The sequence below is a fragment of the Carassius carassius genome, chromosome 46 (genome assembly GCF_963082965.1).
Source record: "Carassius carassius chromosome 46, fCarCar2.1, whole genome shotgun sequence".
In the NCBI taxonomy this organism is placed as follows: Eukaryota; Metazoa; Chordata; class Actinopteri; order Cypriniformes; family Cyprinidae; genus Carassius; species Carassius carassius.
In genome coordinates this window covers 17,673,543-17,694,807 of record NC_081800.1, presented here as the reverse complement: position 1 = coordinate 17,694,807, position 21,265 = coordinate 17,673,543, and the positions used below count along the sequence as shown (strand labels likewise).

The following is a 21,265-nucleotide window of genomic DNA, read 5'->3' as shown; positions in this document are numbered from 1 at the left end:
TATTTTTATCTATTAAATATATTTGAATATAAATATATAAATGTAAATACATGTAAATATTTTCAAAATATATACTGTATGTGTGTATTTATATATATTTGCAGTATGTAGAAAGAATGCAGCGTGAACTACAAAAAGCTTACCAAATGGCAGAGGAGACCTCCTTAAAAAATCATTAATGGAACAAACAACCTTATGACAAAAGAGTGAAAATTCATCTGCTTGGAAAAGGAGATCGTGTTTTCAAAAGAAATCTGACGGAAACAGGAAAACATAAATTAAAGGACAGGTGGAATCCTGTGCCTTATATTTTGACAGAAAAGTTGAAGAACTTGCCTGTATACAAACTGAGATCGCAAACCGGAACAGGACGGATGAGGACTCTTCATAGAGATCACCTGTTGTCAGTTGGAGACAGTGTGAGAATTTATGCTCCTAGTGGTAGGCTTGAAGACATGAGACCACCAATAACAAGAGCCAAAACTGCACAGGAAAATCAATTAAAAGAAAGAGTATCCATGTTTATGGCTGAGGAAGGCAGCACCACAGGAGGAATGAATCACCCCCAGGTAACTGATCATCTGCAGTGGTTTCAACTACAAACATACCTTCTTCATAGGTTTCTCATACTCCATCATACAATCCACATATACTTCACATCTTGGACAACAATAAGAGCATGGGGCCCATCCCATTTAACCTTTGCCTCTGGATTGTTGGTGGTTTTCTCTGGCGTGGAAGTTAAGCATGCATCAGGGTAATTGCACTGGATTGGAAGGAACGTAATACTTAAGAAGTATGTGGATCTTCACTTAAGGCAGCTAACCTGCTGAAAAAACTAGCATTTGTCCCAATTATCAAAGGGACTTGCTGAAACTATTGTAGTTCAGTGCATACCAAAGCTAAAATGGAGATAGTCTCTTCTACCCCAGTGAAAACTGCAGGAAAGGAGGCATCGATTACAATGTATTCCTTATATTGGTAGCTTGAGGATCTCAGTCCCCAAATAGAGAGCCCATAAAGAGGCTGAAGGGGTACATCAGAGAGGTATTTTGAATACCATGAGTCAAAAACAATTGTTACTTGAGACCCGCTATCTAGCAGTGCCTTGCAGGGATGCCCATTGATCTACACTGAAACAGTAGAGGGGGGACCCACCAGTCCCTTTGAAAGATGGTTCTTTTCTGAGACATCAACCTGACTTTTTGCAGAATGACAATCATGAGTCCCAGCCTTAGGACTGTCTCTGGATGCATCATTCCTTCCACTCTTAACCTTCCTTAATGATCGAATAAGTTTCTGAATAACGAAATGAAGGTTTTCCACAGATGTACATTTTGTGGTGATGTGTCCCTCCTCTCCACAGTGCTAACAGATAAAATCTTCCCGATCAATGGCAGATCTGGTCCTTGACAGAGCAGAGACAGGTTTGGGTTGCTTTTGGAGCTGATCTACTGTCATAGCTCACATTCAGTACTCCTATCTGTTGCTGCAACTGTTGTAATTGTTGTTTTACGGCCTCAGTTCCTGTGTATCGCTGGCTCTCAATACTTTCCTTTAAGGACTTTGACTTTGATGCTGGTGTCCAAAAAGTAGGAGAAATCTTTACAGATTCAACACCTAGTTTGATTTTTAAGTCCTGGATTTCTGCTCTTAGCTCATCCACAACTGCAAAGCTGAACTTTTGTTCCTGACACTTTACTGAATTTACAGTAGTCCTGGTTTTCTGTCTGGCTACTTCACTCTCATTGGCTTCTCAGATCTCATTTAACAAAGCTAAGAAGGTAGGTTGCTGTAATTTTCTGTCTTGTAGCCTTAACGGTAAAAGCATCATGTCTGACTCAACAGCCCCTCTAATCAATTGCTCTACTCTCACTCTATCCACCATTTGTGGAGACAATCCACCTCTTTGGTCTACCTTATTCAATTATTTCTCCACTCTACGAAGGAAAACGGACAGTGCCTCACCTGGGCACTGGTGGAGAAGATGGAAAGCAAAATACAAATCTTCGCCTGATTCCGAGGTTCCAAATGTACTTTCTAAAGCTTCTATGTACTGTTGAGCATTAGCATCACGACAAGAAAATCTTATCGCTTTTACTACATCAATAGCAGGCCCTTTTAAGCTCTCCACAATTCTTCTTTTCTTCTCTCTCTTAGAGCACTTGCACTCTGCAATCATCATACGAGCTTGGTCCATCCATCGTTTCTTCTCCTAGGGGAGTAGGAACAGAACCAGAAAAAGAACGAAATCTTCTATATGCACTACTGTTAGTGGTTTGTCTGCAATTCTCCCACTGCTCTAATTATTGACTCTGGAATACCAGCACTGCGACCAGAAGGAGAAACCAGGCCTTGAAAATCCTGCATAGACTTCCCCTCATTGGCAAGAAAACATGCTAGCTTCTCTGAAATCCCTACAGGAGAGGTGTCACCCTCCCTCATTACTACCACCCTCCAGGGATTTCCCCCCTCAACAGGCGGCAATACAGGTGGAACAGTCTTAGGGTTAACCTCCTCCCTACACTTACATAACGTGTTAAAAATAATCTCTCGGGGCTAGTTCCTACTTTTGTTGCACTTACACCTACTCTTCCCCAAGCTTTCACTGTTTGTGCTGCACTCTTAATTTGTGCTGCACAACTCCTTTGTCATAACGTTGTTTGTTCCATTAATAATTTTTCAAGGAGGTCTCCTCTGCCATTTGGTAAGCTTTTTGTAGTTCATGTTGCATTCTTTCTACTGTACATACTGCAAGTAAGTTACTTCCTTATCTCCATCAGCTGAAGAGCCAAAACAAAGATCCAAAAGGTGGTGGACAATGCTCTTGAAGGCCTCTGAACATGATGGACTCCAGCGCTCTCCAAAGGGCTCAGTTTCTTTAAAGTATGTCTCTATTGAGGTGGTATCTTTTTTCCCTCCCTCAACTTATCAAGAGCCAATAATACACCAACTTAACTGCTTATATATATTAAAGTTTGAAGCGGTTAAGTCTGTGTGTATATATATATATATATATATATATATATATTAGGGGTGTAACGATACGCGTATTCGTATTGAACCGTTCGGTACGAGGCTTTCGGTTCGGTACGCGGTATGCATTATGGACCGAACGGTTCGTTGGACTAATTAATTATATTTGGAAAAAAATAAATAAATTGTGAAATATAATGATATGCGTTCAACAAGGTAGCCCAATAACCCAAACGACGTAACAGGCAACGCCCCTGACACCCCCGAAGAAGAAAAAAACACCAACTTATATGTTTATGTTAGGCTACTCAGTCAGGCGCTCGCTCACTCAGTAGCTACGCGCTAAAGGCTCGTTGCAAAATGGCCAATCCAAAGTGTACCCAAACACCAGACCTGTTGGTTATTGGAGGATCTTCTATTTCTGGTCTGTTAAACGCATTAGCCATTTTGCAACGAGCCTTCAGCGCGTACTGAGTGAGCGCGCGCCTTTATGGGCCTTTCACACAGGACGCGGTATGCTCGGCGCTGCGCTATAAAACCCATTCATCTCCGCGCAAGGACGTTTTGTTGCTGCGTCGACCAAAGCGCAAGCGCATCGGTGCGCATCATTTGCGTGCTTGCGCGCACGCCGCGGTCAAAGTTCAAAATAGTTCAACTTTTGCCGCTGCGCTCTGTGACGATTACCAGCGCGACCAATAGGATCCAAAACAAGCACGGAAATCAAAAGGAATGAACGGCTAGTACAGTACTGTGTGTGTCAGAATTTCCTGAGCTGTATGATACAAGTTTGAGGTAGTATAGGGACATCGTCAGGAAAGCTGTGTCATGGAGACATATCTCCATTCAAGGAACAACAGACTATGATAGAGCTCCCGCTAAAAGTTTTTAAAACTCCGCCTACGCCATAGCGCAGCGCAGCGCAAATCGCGTTGTATCTGAAGGGCAACGCTGAACCCAGCGGCAAGCGCCGCGCATACCGCGTCCTGTGTGAAAGGCCCACTGTAGTGGAAAACGTAGGTTTTAAGAACATGCTTAAAGTAATTGAGCCCAGTTACAATATTCCTTCACGATTTCAGACAGACCGTAATTCCTGCTTTGTTCCAAAAAACATAAGCCCTATAGAGAACCAATTGAGTAAAAACCCACTCAATATAAAGAGTTATAGAGTTCCATAAAAAAGTTACATCTTTGTATTTGTTCATAACTACTACAATAATATAACATTTTCATTTTTTTATAAGGAGCTGTTTTTGTTTTATACAGTATGCTGCTAAGAAAACACTATAGAAGATGAGTAAAGAATAGCTCCATCATTGTTCAATGTAAAAAAAAAAACATACTTTGTTAGTTTTAATAAATAATTTTTTTTTTTAAAAATCAAGGAAATTTATCTGCCAATTTTTTCTTTTTGCTGTATCTAAAATGTACCGAACCGTACCGAACCGAACCGTGACACCAGTGCATCGTATCGAACCGAACCGTGAATTTTGTGAACCGTTACACCCCTAATATATATATATATATATATATATATATATAAGCCTTTCAGTAAAAAAAGAAAAAAAAATGTGGTAATGTTTTTTCCTCTCTACTTTTATGCAGTAGTGCCATTAATGATTTTTAGGCAGTCAAACACAGATTTTTTTTGAGTGACAGTTTTGGAATGTGGAAGTTACTGATTGCTTGTCATCTTCAGCTCTTTCTCTTGACGCTCAATCGTTCTTCACACCTGTTCTTTGATAGCCATTCTCCTCATGCTGTGACCATACCCATCCTAGACTTACACAGACACATGTGTGTGCATCCCAGACCAGGGGTGAAAAAGGATCCCCAGTCTTGGATTTCACCCTCTCATCATGACATCCATTAAAGTCCTGCTGGGTCTCAGTCATGAGCAGATAGACAGCACATTAGCGCTTGGACCATTGAGCTCAACAAGGCCCTGCTCTGAATTATTGATCCCAACACAACTAATGAGGTAACCCTATCCCCTCTTTTGATGAAACACATATACATGGTCACACTGCTGTGTGAGCTCTGCATAGCCACACTGGCACACTGTCCTATCAACCTGTTTATCAGTGCTTTGACTTTCACAGGCTCAGATGGCCTCAGTGAAAAGACCAGGGCTGTGTTTTCCAAAAGAATTGTAAGCATATTTAGATCGTAGAAGCCATTGCCATTAATGGTCTCTACGATCAACTTAGACTCACAATGCTTTTGGGAAATGCAGCCCAGGTTAGATGAGTGAATTTTTATGCTGGTTTATTGACCAGTCAACATTTGATTGTGCATTTTCATTTCTTCAAATTTTTACATTTAGATTACCTTTGCCATCATGCAATGCTCATTTAAATTGTATCCTAATAATATAAAATAATATCAATGATTTAATAACACTGTTAAAGAGTTCATATGATGCAATTTAAAAAAAAATTTTTTTTGTCTTTGGAGCATTACAAGCTCTTGGTGCATAAAGAAGATCTGTAAAGTTGCAAAGTAGGGTTGTGCCGATAGACGATAGTATCATGTATTGACAGTCAGAGAAATCGACAATAGCAGATGTCTCTGTCGATAGTCAAGACGATATTTGGCTCATTCTCCTATTAATGTATTAAATTATAATAAGAATTATTATTATTATTTTTATTTTTATTGGGCTGCCTATTATAATTTGGCTATAAAACTGCCCAGCTATTTCACTTCAGCACCGCATTTCACACACGCGCACACTGTCTAGAGCCTGTAGCCGGTGAAGGAGTCTCCATCCACAAACAGATGTACATCTTATGCAGATATAAGGTATTTCATTGCACTTTAACAAGTAATCTGAATGGCCTATATATATTCAATATTTTAAACGAGCCCTCACTGAGTTTAATGCCACAGTTATGTTAGAATGCATCTCATTCTTGTCTCTGTGGCGGTGTGTCGGGCTCGTCATGGGGCGCATGGTCCGAAGTGCTGTATGACTGATGCATCAGTTCAGTTGAACTTTACTCCAAATATATGAACTTACCTGTTTTAAAAACTTTATATTTAACATGTTCGTTTATGTCCAATATTGTTTGGAAACTATTGATTTTAACCGTTAGTTTATCAGTTTGTTTGAAATTATATTTTTTCTATTATTGATGATTCCATATGATATCTCTCTCGCACCTGCGCTGTTTAAAACACTAAATAGTTATGCTATGACAAGAACAAAGAGTCTCTCTCTTGCCCCTCCCATGCACGATAATATCGTGTATTGTCGATTTCTTGGTCTGACGATATGACGATTTAAAAATGACCATATGTGTTCGAGACTTTTATTTTGATGGTGCCCCGGACTATTATTTTGACAGCGCTGAGAACGGCAGCACATGAGCTCACACAGTGGAATTAAAGGAATTAATGTATACAAAAAGTATGATAACAATTGCTTTTATATTAGGCCTATAAGTAATGGAATCTTGACCGAATCACATTCACAGTACAGTACACTTTTTGTACTTTACATTTTAATGCTCTGATTCCAAAGTTTAGCATTTAAAATGATTTTGAGTTTGATGTGTATAATTTGTACAGTATATATGCCATAGTGCCAGTTTTCGGTTATCAGCCATGACATAATTATTTTTTTTTTTCCATATATTTTATTGGAAAAAGCATTTAAACAACATCTGCAACATGACACAACACAAGTCTCCATGCCATATTTTCAAGAATAAACAGTTCAGAATAACAGTCCTTTTATGGTTTTATCCCATATCCCTCCCTAGCACCCACCCTCATGATAGCCAGTCAGACATACAAACAAAACCAAATAAGTAGGATAGAAAGACTAAGTAAACTTAAAATAATTAAATGATAAAAAAAAAAAAAAAAAAAAAAAATTTAAGTTAGAGGTTAGTTGCCGATACCTAGGACGCTGTGCCAGGCTGCTAGGGTTCATGGATTAGCAGGAATCATGAGGGTTATTAATCGATTTCCCATATAGTGTAGCTTATGGTGTGGCGGGCAGACAGTGAGTCATAACGAGGTAGGAACCAATGCTGACACGTACTAAATATGCCACTACAGTGACATTTCCCTAACGGAAATCTGGTTTACATAATTTAATAGTGGTTTCCAATGAGAATAAAATTTGTCAGTAGCGCCTCTGAGTGTAAACTTTATCTTCTCAAGTTTTAAGAAGAACAACGTGTCACATAGCCAGGCTTTGAACGACGGTGGTAAGGGTGACTTCCATAGAGTCAAAATTTTACGACGAGCAATTAGAGAGGTAAAAGCTATTACATTTATTTGAATTGTTGTCAAATTAAGTTCGTCCGGAGGTCTGCCAAAAATCGCTAAATGGGGGGAAGGACAGATCTTCAAAGCCAGAATCTTTGAGATTGCATCAAAATATGACTGCCAAAAGTTGAATAATTTGGGGCATGACCAGAACATATGGGTCAAGTCACAAGGGGTCTGAGAACATCTATTACATCCCTCATTCGAGCCCCCCGGATAAATCTGGGCAAGCCTGGCCTTGCTAAAGTGAATCCTATGCACCACTTTAAATTGAATGAGACTGAACCTAGCACAACTGGAGGAGAAATTAACTGCTCGAAGGGCTTTTCCCCAAAAGTCATCAGACAGGGAAATCTGCAGTTCGTTCTCCCAGCTGGTCTTAATTTTGTTTACAACAGAATCAAAAGATGGAGTAAGTAGATTATAGAAGTAAGATATATGGCCTTTTGACAACTTCTCAGCCTTAATGATTAGATCAATGCCACTTGGAGGTGGGATTTGAGGGAACTGAGGGGAGTGGGTCCTAGCGAAATCCCGTAACTGGAAGTATCTTAAAAAGTCAGAACCGCTGAAATTAAAAGTTATGCGCAATTGCTCAAAGCTAGCAAAACAATTGTTCACATACATATCGCTAAAATATCGGAGGCCACTGCTAACAAAAAACTTGAATCTAGGGTCAATTTTAGCAGGAAGGAATAGATGGTTATTGCAAATAGGTGTTGTCTGAGGGAGGGTGAGCCAGCCAGAGTTACGTCTAATTTGTGCCCAGATTTTCAGAGTGCCAGTTACTACAGGATTAGATGTATAAAGTGATGGGGAAAAAGGAAGGCTACTGCAAGCTAGAGCCTGGAGCGAAGAAGAGGAGCATGACTTGGCCTCGATTTGACACCAATTGCTCTGAGCCGAGGTAAACCAAAGCATAATCTTATGAGCATTTGCAGCCCAGTAATACCCAATAAGACTAGGCAGGCCAAGACCCCCAAGGGATCTACTCCTCTGCAATAGTAATCTACTGGCTCTGGCGTGTTTGCCAGCCCAAATAAATGAGGAGATAATGCTTTCTATGGCAGTAAAAATGACTTAGGTAAGAAGATAGGCAGACATTGGAAAAAATATAGGTATCTGGGAAGTATATTCATCTTAACAGACTGTACTCTTCCGGCCAGGGATAGTGGTAGACGGTTCCACCTCTGAAGATCGGACTTGACTGTTGCCGTTAAGGCAGTGAAGTTCTGTTCTCGCAAAGCTCGGACGGACCTTGTTATTGCAATGCCTAAATATTTGAATCCTGAATTGGATTTTCTAAAAGGGACTGAAGACGAGGGTAATTCCATAGCTAATTGGTTAATAGCATAGCACTCGCTTTTTGAGATGTTTAATTTATAACCGGAGAACTCGCTAAAGGACTTCAGGACTGAGAGAGCACATGGGATGCTGGACTGAGGGTCGCGGATATACAATAGAAGGTCGTCGGCGTATAACGATACCTTGTGGTCTGTGCCCCATCTCTGAATCGCCTTAATTCCCTCCTCTGCCTTCAAGGCAATTGAAAGTGGCTCAATAGCGGCTGCAAATAGGAGTGGAGAAAGCGGACATCCCTGTCGAGTCCCACGGAAGAGAGGAAAGTACCCCGAGCGCTGGGTATTAGTACAAACTGATGCGCAGGGGGAGGAGTAGAGTAACCTAATCCAAGAGATAAGACTTTCCCCAAAACCAAACTGTTGAAGGGTGGAAAACAGGTAGGGCCACTCCACCCTATCAAAAGCCTTCTCAGCGTCAAGAGACACAACAACCTCCGGTTCTGAAGGAGAATGCGGTGTATGAATGATACTGAGAAGTCTTCTGACATTAGAGAACGAGTGCCTCCCCCTTATAAATCCCGTCTGGTCCTCCGCTATAACCGAGGGCATAACCGACTCCATTCTGCGAGCCAGAGCTTTTGCGAGTATTTTAACGTCTACGGATAAGAGCGAGATTGGGCGGTATGATGTACAATTCAGGGGGTCTTTGCCTTTTTTATAAATCAAAGAAATAGCAGCCTGTGTAAGGGTGGGCGGCAGAGAGCCCAGGCTGAATGAGTGATTGAACATTTCTAATAATAATGGAGCTAGTTGGTCTGAAAATTTCTTATAAAATTCGACCGGGTACCCATCGGGTCCGGGGGATTTACCATTATTCATTAACTGTATTGCCTCTTTGATTTCTGAAAGATGCAAAGGAGCGTTTAACATCTCACGATCGCAATCAGATATTTTGGGCATGGTAAATTTTTCAAAAAACTGAGACAACTGGGCTTCGTCATAAGAACATTCTGACTTATATAACTGGGCGTAGAACTTCCTAAAAATACCATTGATCGTTTCTGGGTCAGATGTAAGAAAGCCCGCTTCGTCTTTTATCTGTGAAATTTGATTTGAGGCCATTTTGGCCTTTAGTTGATGGGCCACGAGGCGACTGGCTTTATCCCCATGCTCATACATGTATCCCCGCGCTCGAAGGAGATTTTGTTCAGCTTCCTTTGTCAAGAGGAGGTCGAGCTCAGTATGAAGTACCATCCTCTCTTTATACAATTCAAGTGATTGGTTGGTAGAGAGTGAGATGTCCAAGTCTGCGATAGCTTTCTCCAGCTCCACTCGTCGAGCCTTACGAGCTCTATTTGTATGAGAAGTAAATGATATAATTTTGCCTCTAACAAAAGCCTTCAGGGTTTCCCAGAGAAGGGAAGGTGAGGTCTCGTCATTTTGATTGGTGTCTAGGAAAAGTTTAATAGTCTCTAACATATACTTGCCAAAGTCCGCCTCAGCTAACAAAAGAGGATCCAGGCGCCAAAATTTGAATCCCTTTGGTTTGTGGTCAAAAAGGAGGTCCAAAATAACAGTTGAGTGGTCAGAAACCGTTATTGGTGAATATTGGGTGGAGGAAATTGATGGGATAAATGTCCTGTCTACTATTAGGTAATCTATACGTGAATATGTACGGTGCACATGGGAGAAAAAAGAGTATTGTCTGGTAGAGGGGTGTGAGAGCCTCCAGGGGTCAACATAGCCATACCGGTCCATGAAGGTGGAGAGAGTTGCTGCCATTTTTGAGAGCGGGACAGGTTTCGGATTAGATCTGTCTAGTACCGGATCTATAACGCAGTTCATATCCCCTCCTAGCACCAGTAAGTGAGAATTCAAGTTTGGAATACAAGACAAAAATGATTTCATGAAAGAGTCATCATCCCAATTAGGGGCATAAACAGATGCTAAGATAATTGGTTTTTGGTAGAGTGTGCCCGAGACGATAACATAACGGCCATTCGAATCTGTAATTGTAGTATCGGGTACAAAGTCAATCCTAGATCTTAACAATATTGCTGTACCCCTTGTTTTCAGATTAAATTTGGAGTGAAAGATCTGTCCGATCCAGGGCCTTTTTAATTTTCGGTGGTCAGAATCACACAAGTGTGTTTCCTGCAGAAATATTATATCGGCGTTCAAATCTTTAACATGCGTCATGATCTTAGTACGTTTCGTCGGAGCATTCAACCCACCGGTATTTAATGAAATAATCCTCACTGCCTGCCCACCATTTGCCCCCTTTTTAGTCACTCCAGCCATGGCGTAGCGAACAATTGCAACGTATCAGAGACACCCTAGGATGTGAGCAACAAATAGAGAAAAAACAAATAATTATCTGTGCAAAAACAAACTTCAGAGTAAAACAAATAATTAAAACAGTCCTCAAAAATAATAAGCATATAAATAAAAGTTCCCCAAAATGAAAAACACTGGCTATCCTACATTGTTTCATTCCTTTTACCCAGATCGATGTGCAAGAAAAATCTAGGTCCCCCCCTTGACCCACCCCAAAACTTCTCCCCACCCACCTCGTCCCTTCCATACTTACTCTACCCGTAGGCACTTCCCTATCCATATCAGATCTTCTTTTCTTTTCCTCTCAAACCCACATCTCTAATTACTAATTGAAACCCCAATAACCAAAATCGAAGATACAAATAAAATGGCAGCCATTGTGTACTTTATACTATATCAGCAAGCAGCAGAGTTTGCTCCAAGAATATCCTATAACTGTGTAAACGAATATATACAATATGATTATAAGACTAAGTCATAAAAATTAAGAGGTGCCTGAATTGGATTTATTAACTCAAAAAAAAAAAAAAAAAAATTAAAAATTAAAAAAATTAAAAAAAGGAGATAATAAATAAATAAATACAAATCAAATCGAAAATAAGTAAATATATAGGCACTATTAACTGAATTAACAACATAATCTCCGGTCCAGCATCTGACAGGGGCCTATAACATGGTATATCAATCACCACAACAACGAATTTCAATGTGAACATTAGCCCGTAGTTATAAGGAAGAATAATAAAAAAAAAAAAAAAAAAAAAAAATTTAAAAAAAAAAAATTTACAACGCAAAGTGTCCAAGCACACTACTGACTCAGTTAACTCTGTTTCTGGTCCAACATCTAAAAGGGGCCTATAATATATGTCCTATCACCACATTTGTAATTGTAACCATTAGCCCGCAGCTGGAAGAGAGAGAGAGAAAATAACAAAATAAAAAAAATAAAAAAAATAATCGCCAAACAAGATCAACTCAACAATAATAATTATATAACTCAATTAATAATTTAAAGGAAAAAAAAAAAAAAGTCAAACTCGACCATATAAAGTGTCCGAATTAAATATAAACTCAGTTTACTGTGCCTCTGGTCCAGCATCTTCAGAGTTTACGTTACCCTTCCAGAGTTATGGAATGTCATCCACTGGGCCACAGACCTTTAGCCTGCTAAATAACTGCTGTTTAACTCAAAAACTAACTGGGAGCTCACCTGCTCAACATTGTCAGTCCAGGCTCGGGGTCTATAACCCGCATTAAGGCGGAGTAGATCTGTCACAAAAAAAGGCTAGTCAACACAGTTAACGTTATTGCAGCCAGCTGATAGTCCCGCTGGAGTCAGTTAGTTAGCCTCCGTGTCTGGTCTCTGCTGGTAGTTTGACACAAAGGTCGCGGCTTCCTCAGATGAAGCTAGCTTCTTCTTAGCTCCATTGGGCAACGTAATCTGCAAGCGGGCCGGGAATAAAAGAGATGGTCTGAGGCCCAGGTTGTATAACGTTGACATGGCGTCACGGTACTTAGCACGTTGCTCGAGGACCTCCGGCGTGTAATCTTCATAGATGTGTACCGGCGACCCTCGATATTGGAGATCGCCCCTTCTCTTGCGTGCCTCCCGTACAATCATCTCCTTTATCTGGTACCGATGGAGACGAATAATTACCGGCCGCGGCCGCGACCCCGGTTGTGGCTTAGCAGTGAGCGCCCGGTGAGCTCGGTCCAGTTCAGGCGGTGATGAGAGGGTCTGTTGACCGAGCAATTCGACGAGGAGTTCTGCAAAAAAGGTTGTAGGCCGCGGACCTTCAATAGATTCCGGGAGTCCGATTATCCTAATGTTATTTCTGCGGCTGCGGCTTTCGAGATCTGACGTCTTCATCCTTAGCCTAGCATTACTCTCGGCTAATTCTGCACACCTGTCCTCCAGAGCCTGAATTCTCTGGTTCTGTAGTTCAGCTCCAGACTCCAAAGAGTCAATTCGTTGACCGTGCTCCGTCACCACAGCCTGTGTAGAGTCCAGTTTAGCCTCTAAAGCCGCAAAAGCAGTTTTGAAATCAGCGGATAAGCTAGCTCTGTGGTCCTCCAGTAAGCTCGCGATGCTAGTAACGCAGGTGTTGTTGCATGCGGCTGAGGCTTCTCCTTCGGTGCTCTTTTTAACATTCTTTCCCGATTTTGACATCGTGCCAGCTTGTATTAACTTAATATAGCACACTATGTTGTTTTAGACTATTGGGGTTAATGTAAAAGTAAACTTTTAGCGTAAATGTGTGGGAAGGCGAGAGCACCCTACTGTTCACATGCTCACCTAACCGGAAGTCCATGACATAATTATTGGCTTATTGTGTCGAATACCCCTAAAAATTATATTATTTATGCTGGTTTCCATCGTTATGTTGTTTACTAGCAAAAATTACTGGTTGACTGACAGAGGTTGCTGGTTAAGAAGCCTAATTGAAAATGCATTTAATTTTTAATTCCATTGTAATTTAACTTGGTATTTACAAGAAATTAATATAATCCCAATGAATTAAGTTTTTAATTGGAAATGGAAAGTTTGTGGGAACAAATTTGGCATGATAACCATGTTTGAAAAAAAAGTTTAAATGTCTTATAAGAACACTTAATTTCCTAGAATGCCTTTGCAGAAAATAAATTCCATGTCCTCTTGACCTTTACAAAGTGAATGATTAAGCAAAGCTCCAATGATGAGCAGTTAATCAGCAAAGATCAGTATGAAGTCCTTACCTGTATCATTGTGTTTACCCATTGGTGTATCAGGGCACACACACGAGTCCATCCTCATTATGAGCTGTTTGCTCAGCTGCTGGTCTAATAGTGTATGAGTGCCCTCTCGGATCAGATGACGGCATATGTGCGAGTCTGTGTGTAATGCACCTGTAGTTTTATAATAATGGAGCTTATATGTCCAATTTCCCCCACCCTCCTTAATTTTCTGTCTCTGTCTCTGTGCATTGCGCACTTTCAAGAGTGTCAGCCAGCCTCCTTAGTATTCACATCCCCACTCGCTGACTTACTGCACAAGCCAGAGACAACAGAGGAGAGAGAGAGAGAGAGAGAGAAAGGAGGGAAAATGAACAAACAGGAAGACAAAATAAAAGATAGAATTTTTTCTAGCCCCTAGCTCAAGCATGCATAGTGTATGTGCTAGTAAATGGCTTTAGAGAATTCATTTTTGATGCCTCCTTTCTTCTATAGCCTTTTTTAAATGTTTGATTTACCCCTGCAGCATGGCTTTCCTCCATTGGAAAGGCTGCCATAAGCTCCGTTGTTGTCTAAGGCAAGCCGAATCGCTTTCAAACCGAAGATGTTCAATTTTAAATTGTTTATGAGGTGCATTTCAACCCGACAATGACACGTTTTGAAATTGGCCCAGTTGTGCTTAATAAGACTGCGGCTTGTGTTGGTCTCTCTCTCTTTGTTAATTTCTCTGTCTCTCTTATTCTTCCTTCCAGTCTTTTCTCAGTGTCACTCCATGTCTCCTCATCCCTTTGTCAGTTTGAATTTAGTTTAATCTCCCCCTCCTCCTCCTCCTTCTGATTCTTTCGCTCTGTCGCTCTCTGTTCAATCTCTTCCGAACGCGCATTCTTTTTTCTCATATCTGTAAGTAACAAATCTCAAGCTTTAGTAACAAATATTTCCTGCAACAGAAAGACTCAAAGGAGAGCCTCAGGGAGGTGCAGGGAGGAAGTTAATCCCCTTACCAGTTCACCATCACAGGGGTCGCAAGGGGAGCGAGAAGAGGAGTGAGAGATGGAGAAGTGACCACCACTATCGCAACTGCCATAAACAGACCAATTATGAGAGTGAAGGAGATGGAAGGAAAAATTGAGAGAGAGAGAGAGAGAGAGAGAGAGAGAGAGAGAGAGAGAGAGAGAGAGTGGGGCAATGCTTCCATGCTTTCCACTCTGCAGGATGACAAACGGCTGCTGCCTCTCCAATTGGTTGGGACTGCCACCAATCAGAGCACAGACAGGGAAGGTGCCTTTAGGTTATAACCAACCCCAAAAACAAGAAGCGGGGAGAGAGGGAGATAGAGAGAAAAGAGAGAGAGAGAGAGAGAGAGAGAGAGAGAGAGTGCTGCACAGACACCGGCTTGACTGTGTTACTGAGGCATTTCTTCATGGTATCTGAGAAATGTTCCTGTTGAAGGGAAACTGTTCATCTTCTGTCTGCTGTAGAGAAGTACGGTGCATCCCAGTATACCTACAGGGATTTCGGCTCATTAACTGACCAGGGCTCTGGCATTTCTGACCCCCCTCCCAACCCCGTTCTCGGGACCTTCCCCCACATTGCCCTCTGACTCACCTGAGAGAAGACGGCAAAAGACCTGCAGATCCCTCCCCTCAGAATACTGCTCATTCACCTGGAGAGAGTGGACATACAAGATACAGGATGGACAACAGATATGCTCTCTCTCACGCTGCATTGGCTGCTTGACTCACTTCTGGTTTGGAAGAGAGACGCAGAGAGGAGTGCGAAGACAAACTTGTGTTCCCCTGGATTAGAATTCGATGAAAGCTGGTCCTGATTACAGGAGCGAGGCTTTTAGGATGATCTTGGGTAAGTTCTCCTTCGCTTCTTCTTCAAAGCTTTGTGTTAAGTGTTGCGGCACTTCAGTTGAATCTGGATTTTGAAACATTAACTTTTGGATTGAGCCTCTAGCTCATAACTTCCTTATTGCCATTCTTTTCAACTTGCGTAGACCTGATGTGCAAGTATTGAATCATAGTGGTTTCTTCAAGATGCATTTGGATTGACGCTGAAGGTCAGTGTTGTAACAGTGGGTGTTCAGCAGTGTTCACCCTTGGTCAGACTCCCGCTGTCCATTCTCAGAGGGATTTTGAGGCTCAAATATGAAAACAGAAAGGTTTAAGATCTAAAGAAATCAAATGAACAATTTCCTAAGTTGAACTTCCGTAGTTGTACTTTATGGCAGGTTATAACAGGATAAAACGACCAGGTGTATGTTGATTTGTTGGCTTATACCATTGTTTTATTTGTGCAGATCTTTTGTTTATTGTTAACATGAATGCAGTTGGGATGTACTTCTGTAGGAATTCTGGCCAGTACTGATATGTTGCTAATTATTTTAATGTTATGGCCGATTACAATAAATAACAGATATAATTTTTTTTTATTCATATGATTAAATTATATATTTTTTTAAAAACACACAAAAAAATGTATTACTAATTTTACAAGTTAATTTGCTGCAAATGAGTTTAGGCATCACAACATCACATTATTTTGGAAATTTACTGAAACTTACAATACATTTAACACTGTTTATTGTTGTTTTTAAAGGCTAACTTCAAATGTGTGTTAGATGATGGCAAAGGTAATCTAAATGTAAAAATATAGAAAATGAGCTTGCATTATTACATATTAAAAAACCACCTATACAGTGAATAAAAATAATCTTTAATATTTGTCCGAAAACCGAAATGGTACTGATATCTTGTGCATTTATGAATTTGCAAGCCTTAAATCTTCTTCGGAATTTATAATTGTATATATCATAAGCTCTGAATTCAGTTCTGGAATTAAACCTATAAACAACCATGACAGGTTATTAATGTTGAGCATTAGAATTTTTTACAGTCTTTTGGGTGCTTCTGGAGAGTTCATTCCATTGCTCTAGGCTGTAGATATGGGTGTGTGTGTGTGTGTGTGTGTGTGTATGTGTGTGCGTGTGTGGTGACTAGAGGCTGCAGCATCTGAGCCAGCTCATATTCCTGCTGGGGTTGTGTGAATATAGCCTTTGCACTCAAAAATACAACTTTGTCGGACAGTTGTCATTGTGTGTCTTAGCTTTAGGTATTTTAGATCGTGATGATGGGTCTTTTTTAGTTTACCTGTAACATACCTGTGTGTTACTGTGCTGTAAAATTGTCACTGTGTGTGTTTGGTTGTGTAAGGCTATGTGAGGGAACACCAGTTGAGGCCACATTGTTTAACGCATGCCTGGGCTAATTTAACAGTCGGGCTGCTACACTTCTCTCCGGCATTTTCCTCGGGGCATGTTTTCCAGGGAGTCAGGCATAATGATTATAGGGCTTGTAATCTGTGATCTGTCTGCTCTATATGTATGTGTGTGTGCACGCACATATGCCATTATTACTACAGACAGAAAGGATTTATAGTTACAATATATGGTTGTGCACCATAATCAGCCTCACGTTTGCTAAATATATGTCTTTACTATCTATAGCATGCAGAACGGTCTGGCTTGTGAAATGTTCTCAGAATAGGAGGCTTTATATATGTCCAATATGTGCTGTTAAGTTAAACAAGGTTATTTATAAAAATCATTTATGCCTATTTTTTAAAGACTTTTTAAGGATAATTCAACTGAAAATGAAAATATTGAGGATTTACTCATCCTCATTTTTGTTATGTCAGATTTTTTTTATTTAATTTGTATTTTTTATTAGCATTATTTTATCAAATTATTCTATTTTATTTTATTATTAAATTATTCATTTCATTTATTTGAATTGACAAATTTTATCTTAATCCTCAGAATTTAAATGGTCAACTTTTTTCTTCTTTTTATTTATTTTTTTGTGTGAGGGGTTGCAGAATTGTGATGGAGTACTTGAATTTGGTCTCATAAACAAACAGACAACCACAGACGTGCTGCTCTGTTCCCATCAAAAGAGGCAGAAATGATGTTTGTGATCGGAGAGATGGGCCGATGGCTTCATTAACCCAGCTGCATCTATCCAATCTAATCAGTCACGTCTGACAGGAATGTTTTCAAGCACTCTGTAAGCATCTGTGTTCATTACCACATTTCCATCTATATACAATTTTTAAATAAGGTTCAGACCATTTATAAATAAATATAAATAAATATTTAAAATTTTTGGTGCTTCTGACCTCATGTTTAAAGACACATCTGCATATGATAAAAAAAATTGCTTTGCTGCATGCAAAGCAAAATGATAAATTCTGCTATAATGCAGACCTGTATCTTAATTTGTTACTAATTTATTTGTTGTTAGTATTTTAAGACAAAGACTTTTTGTTATTGTGGTGACTTTAGATTGCAGATAGTAAACAAAAACGATGTCACACACTTCGGCAGACAACACACTACATTATTAAATCTGTAGTGTGATGCAAAACAATCCTTTTATGAACTTCATTTTTGGAGCAGATTAGTGTGATGACTCATTTACAGTCCTTATCTAAATATACTCTGAATGACCTTGACCAGATCCCCTTCCTCCTTTTTATTCTGCACCTGCTTTCAGCTCTTTCATATTAAAAACCTATTCAAAAACGTCAAAACATCAAAAATGATAACTGTATTAACATCCACACCAAAGCATGATAACGTTCTGTTTAGCGAACACTGCAGTTATGTAATCTGCCACTTTAAATTCTCAAGCTCTTTACAGTCGGATGGATTCTGATTGGATGTCAGTGTTCTAATTGTAAATGGGTTTGAATTGTCTCATATCTTTTCGTGTGTGTGTGCTTTTGAAAAGGGAGCAGGTTGAGACATTTGTTCCTAGTGGTGGTGTAGATACAGCTGACCCTGATAATGGGACATAAATGTACTGCATTATATACAGCGGAGATCCGCTGAGCCCCACATGACAGACTATACACTGCCATAAATGCACACATACAGACACACATTGACTCTGTGGAGCCGTGGCACACCGCCTGGTCCCCAGTGTTTTCATTGGTAGGACTGAGACAAAGAGTGGGGTTGGCTGCTAAAGGAGAGGTGAGTAACCTGAGCAACAGCACTGCGATGTGCATTCACTGCCGCCTGGCCAGTATGGAGTTTCCATTGTGGCCAGCCAGCCAGAACGTACCCCCTTTTTCTCCATGCACACCTGCACACCTGTCTGAGCTCACATACAGATAAGTAAAGCCCTCGGAGCCAATTCATTTAAAGGAATAGACCCCCTAAAACGAAATTTTAGTCATTATTTACTCACCCTCAATATAGTTCATGAGGGTTCTTATGTCACTTGTGCTCTATTTACCTGAAGCTGTACAGTAGCTTTATTTACATTTACATTTAGGCATTTGGCTTAAGGTATGTACTTTTAGTTTTTGCATTTCCTTGAAATCGAACCCGTGACCTTGGGGTTGCTAGCACCATGATATGTTGTTTGAGCTTCATTAATGCAGCTTTATGTGAGGAAAAGTTTACCTAAAATCATTGTACCACAGCTTTCCAAGTTCTTTTACAGCTGTTCAACTTCATGTAACACAATCAGTCACTTTTAGGATTTAGCACCATTTGCTGGGTTGCATCCACATATGTTTATGTAAAAAAATTATAATAATAATAATGGAAACAAGTTTCCAAAATGTTAGTAAAAACTTCCATTTCTGGTTAGCATCAGTTATCCCATAGGTGGCGATTTTGGAATCTTGAATTTGGAAATGTTTTATTTGCAGATCATTTTTGTTATTTTTTTTCTGATAATTTTAACGATTAAGTCAGATTTTATTGTTATTTTTTTCGGCATAAATGGATTGACATAGAATCTACTAATATTAAACCTGGCACAACATGCTTTCACGAACCATATTTGAATACTCACAAAAGTGAATGAGATTTGAGAGTAAGGGAAATATTTATTTCTATAAGTAATTTGAGATTTTGGTAGGTTTCTCACAAAAGGTATCAAAATGACTTTCATAGTATATTTAGTCATTTTTGGAGTTTGACAAGTATCTGTACCCATAAATGTTCACAAAATAAACACAGTAGAAATTTAAAAAAGCAAAATGTTACTAAATTTACCTTTTTGGGTGAAGTATTCCTTTAATAGCCATGTTTAAGCTTGGTGCAAGACACAAGGAAGGACTGAGAATATTTCTCTGTATTTACACATGCCGTCCCTTATTTGTTTCCCCTGGAGGGATCTGTTATATTTTGTGACATTTAAGCACAGTGCCCAGGGTCGTCTGATGTGTTGGCTTGCCTCTATGTCTTTCTGCATTTCTGACCTTATATTTGTTGCAAGCACATCTGTCTTTATGATACAGCGTCCTCTCACGTTTCCTGTCTACCTGGTTATCTGTCATACATCCCCTCCCCCCTCATCTTCTGTCTTCCTGCTCTCTCTCTTCCTCTCTTTTGCTACGGTCAACCTTAACTCTCACCTGTCCCTTGAGGTTGTGAAACAAAAAATGTGTTTGTTTGAGAAGCTCAGCATTTTTCCTTTTTTTCCATCTCCTCTGCATGGCTAGAAGAGAATGACACAGCATTTATGAGATCTATCCCCTAAAGCCCAGTCCGAATGCTGCACATTATAGCCTAATTTAATCTAGACTCTCATCTTTAAGTGTACTTTACTTAATCATGATGTACTGCACTGTAGAAAACACTAGCAGATTTGGTTATTTAGTTTTGAGCAACATGGCTTCTAGCTAATAAGTATTGCTGGTTAATAGCATATTTTTTAAATCTTTTTAGCCAGCCAGGTGTTCAGAGTTTGGCTGGTTTGATGTTTAGAGAGTTTGCCCCTGCTGACCAATAATGTAACTACATCATTATGTGGGCAAAAGAATGTAACCTTTTAATTGTGAGCTGGGAATATTAAGGGTTATGATTTCTCCCATTCATGTATGTATCAGCAGACTGTCCCTTTATTGTGCAGTGTTACTTTAGTATTATTTACATAATATTGTAGTTTTATTCATATTTTAAATTAGCTTTAATTTTTTGTTTTTAATTTAAAGTTTTAGTAATTTTATTTAGTGATTGTATTTTTTTTTTAATAATTCTATATAACTTTATCTTTGTTTTTGTTTTCAGCTAGTTGCCAAGACATAATTTCAAATTTTCTAAATTATGTTTGCAATTTTTCATCCAAAATTTAATTTGTATTTAATTCTAGCTTTATTTCAATTACTGAAAATATTTTTTTATAGGTTAAGATTTAGTTTATGATATTGTCTTTGCTGTATGCCTTCTCTCATTGCCTTCAGATAATCTGTGTCGTCAGAGCATCATTTTTCTGCCATTGTTTCCCTTCCATAATTTCATAATTTCCCTTCTGAGTGCCTTTTTGTGTTGTGTTCTTTTGGGGCTGAATGTGCCCACCAAGAACAGTCATGGAATTGAATGGGAATGCTAACGGAGAGCTTTCTCCAGTCTTTAATTAAAGCACTATGATATTTTTAATTAGTTTTGACTACATGGATGTTCTGCTGAGTATGCTAAGGTTTTTTTTATTTTATTTTTTAGATAATGTTTTATTTATCACTTCCACAGTCTTTTGTAGCAGTTGCAGAACTTGTTAAATGCCACAGCCAAACTGTGTAATGCTAAACATGCAGAGCTTGTCACACCTATGTTGTTCAATTTGGAGAAAGTCAAACTG

The 21,265-nt window shown here is 39.5% G+C and overlaps 1 protein-coding gene across 3 annotated transcripts in view; it reads left to right on the top strand.

The window, feature by feature from the left end:
• The window catches only part of LOC132129378 (zinc finger protein 385A-like), a 106,656-nt gene that overhangs the window by 7,457 nt on the left and 77,934 nt on the right, over nt 1-21,265 (top strand). The window contains exon 1 of one of the 3 annotated variants that reach the window (XM_059540955.1): nt 14,956-15,464. The exons of the other annotated variants lie outside the window; for them this stretch is intronic. Within the exon in view, the coding sequence (XP_059396938.1) occupies nt 15,416-15,464 (49 nt within the window). The 5' untranslated portion in view covers nt 14,956-15,415. Of the gene's footprint in view, nt 1-14,955; nt 15,465-21,265 lie in introns of those variants that run through there. 3 annotated transcript variants of the gene reach the window in all.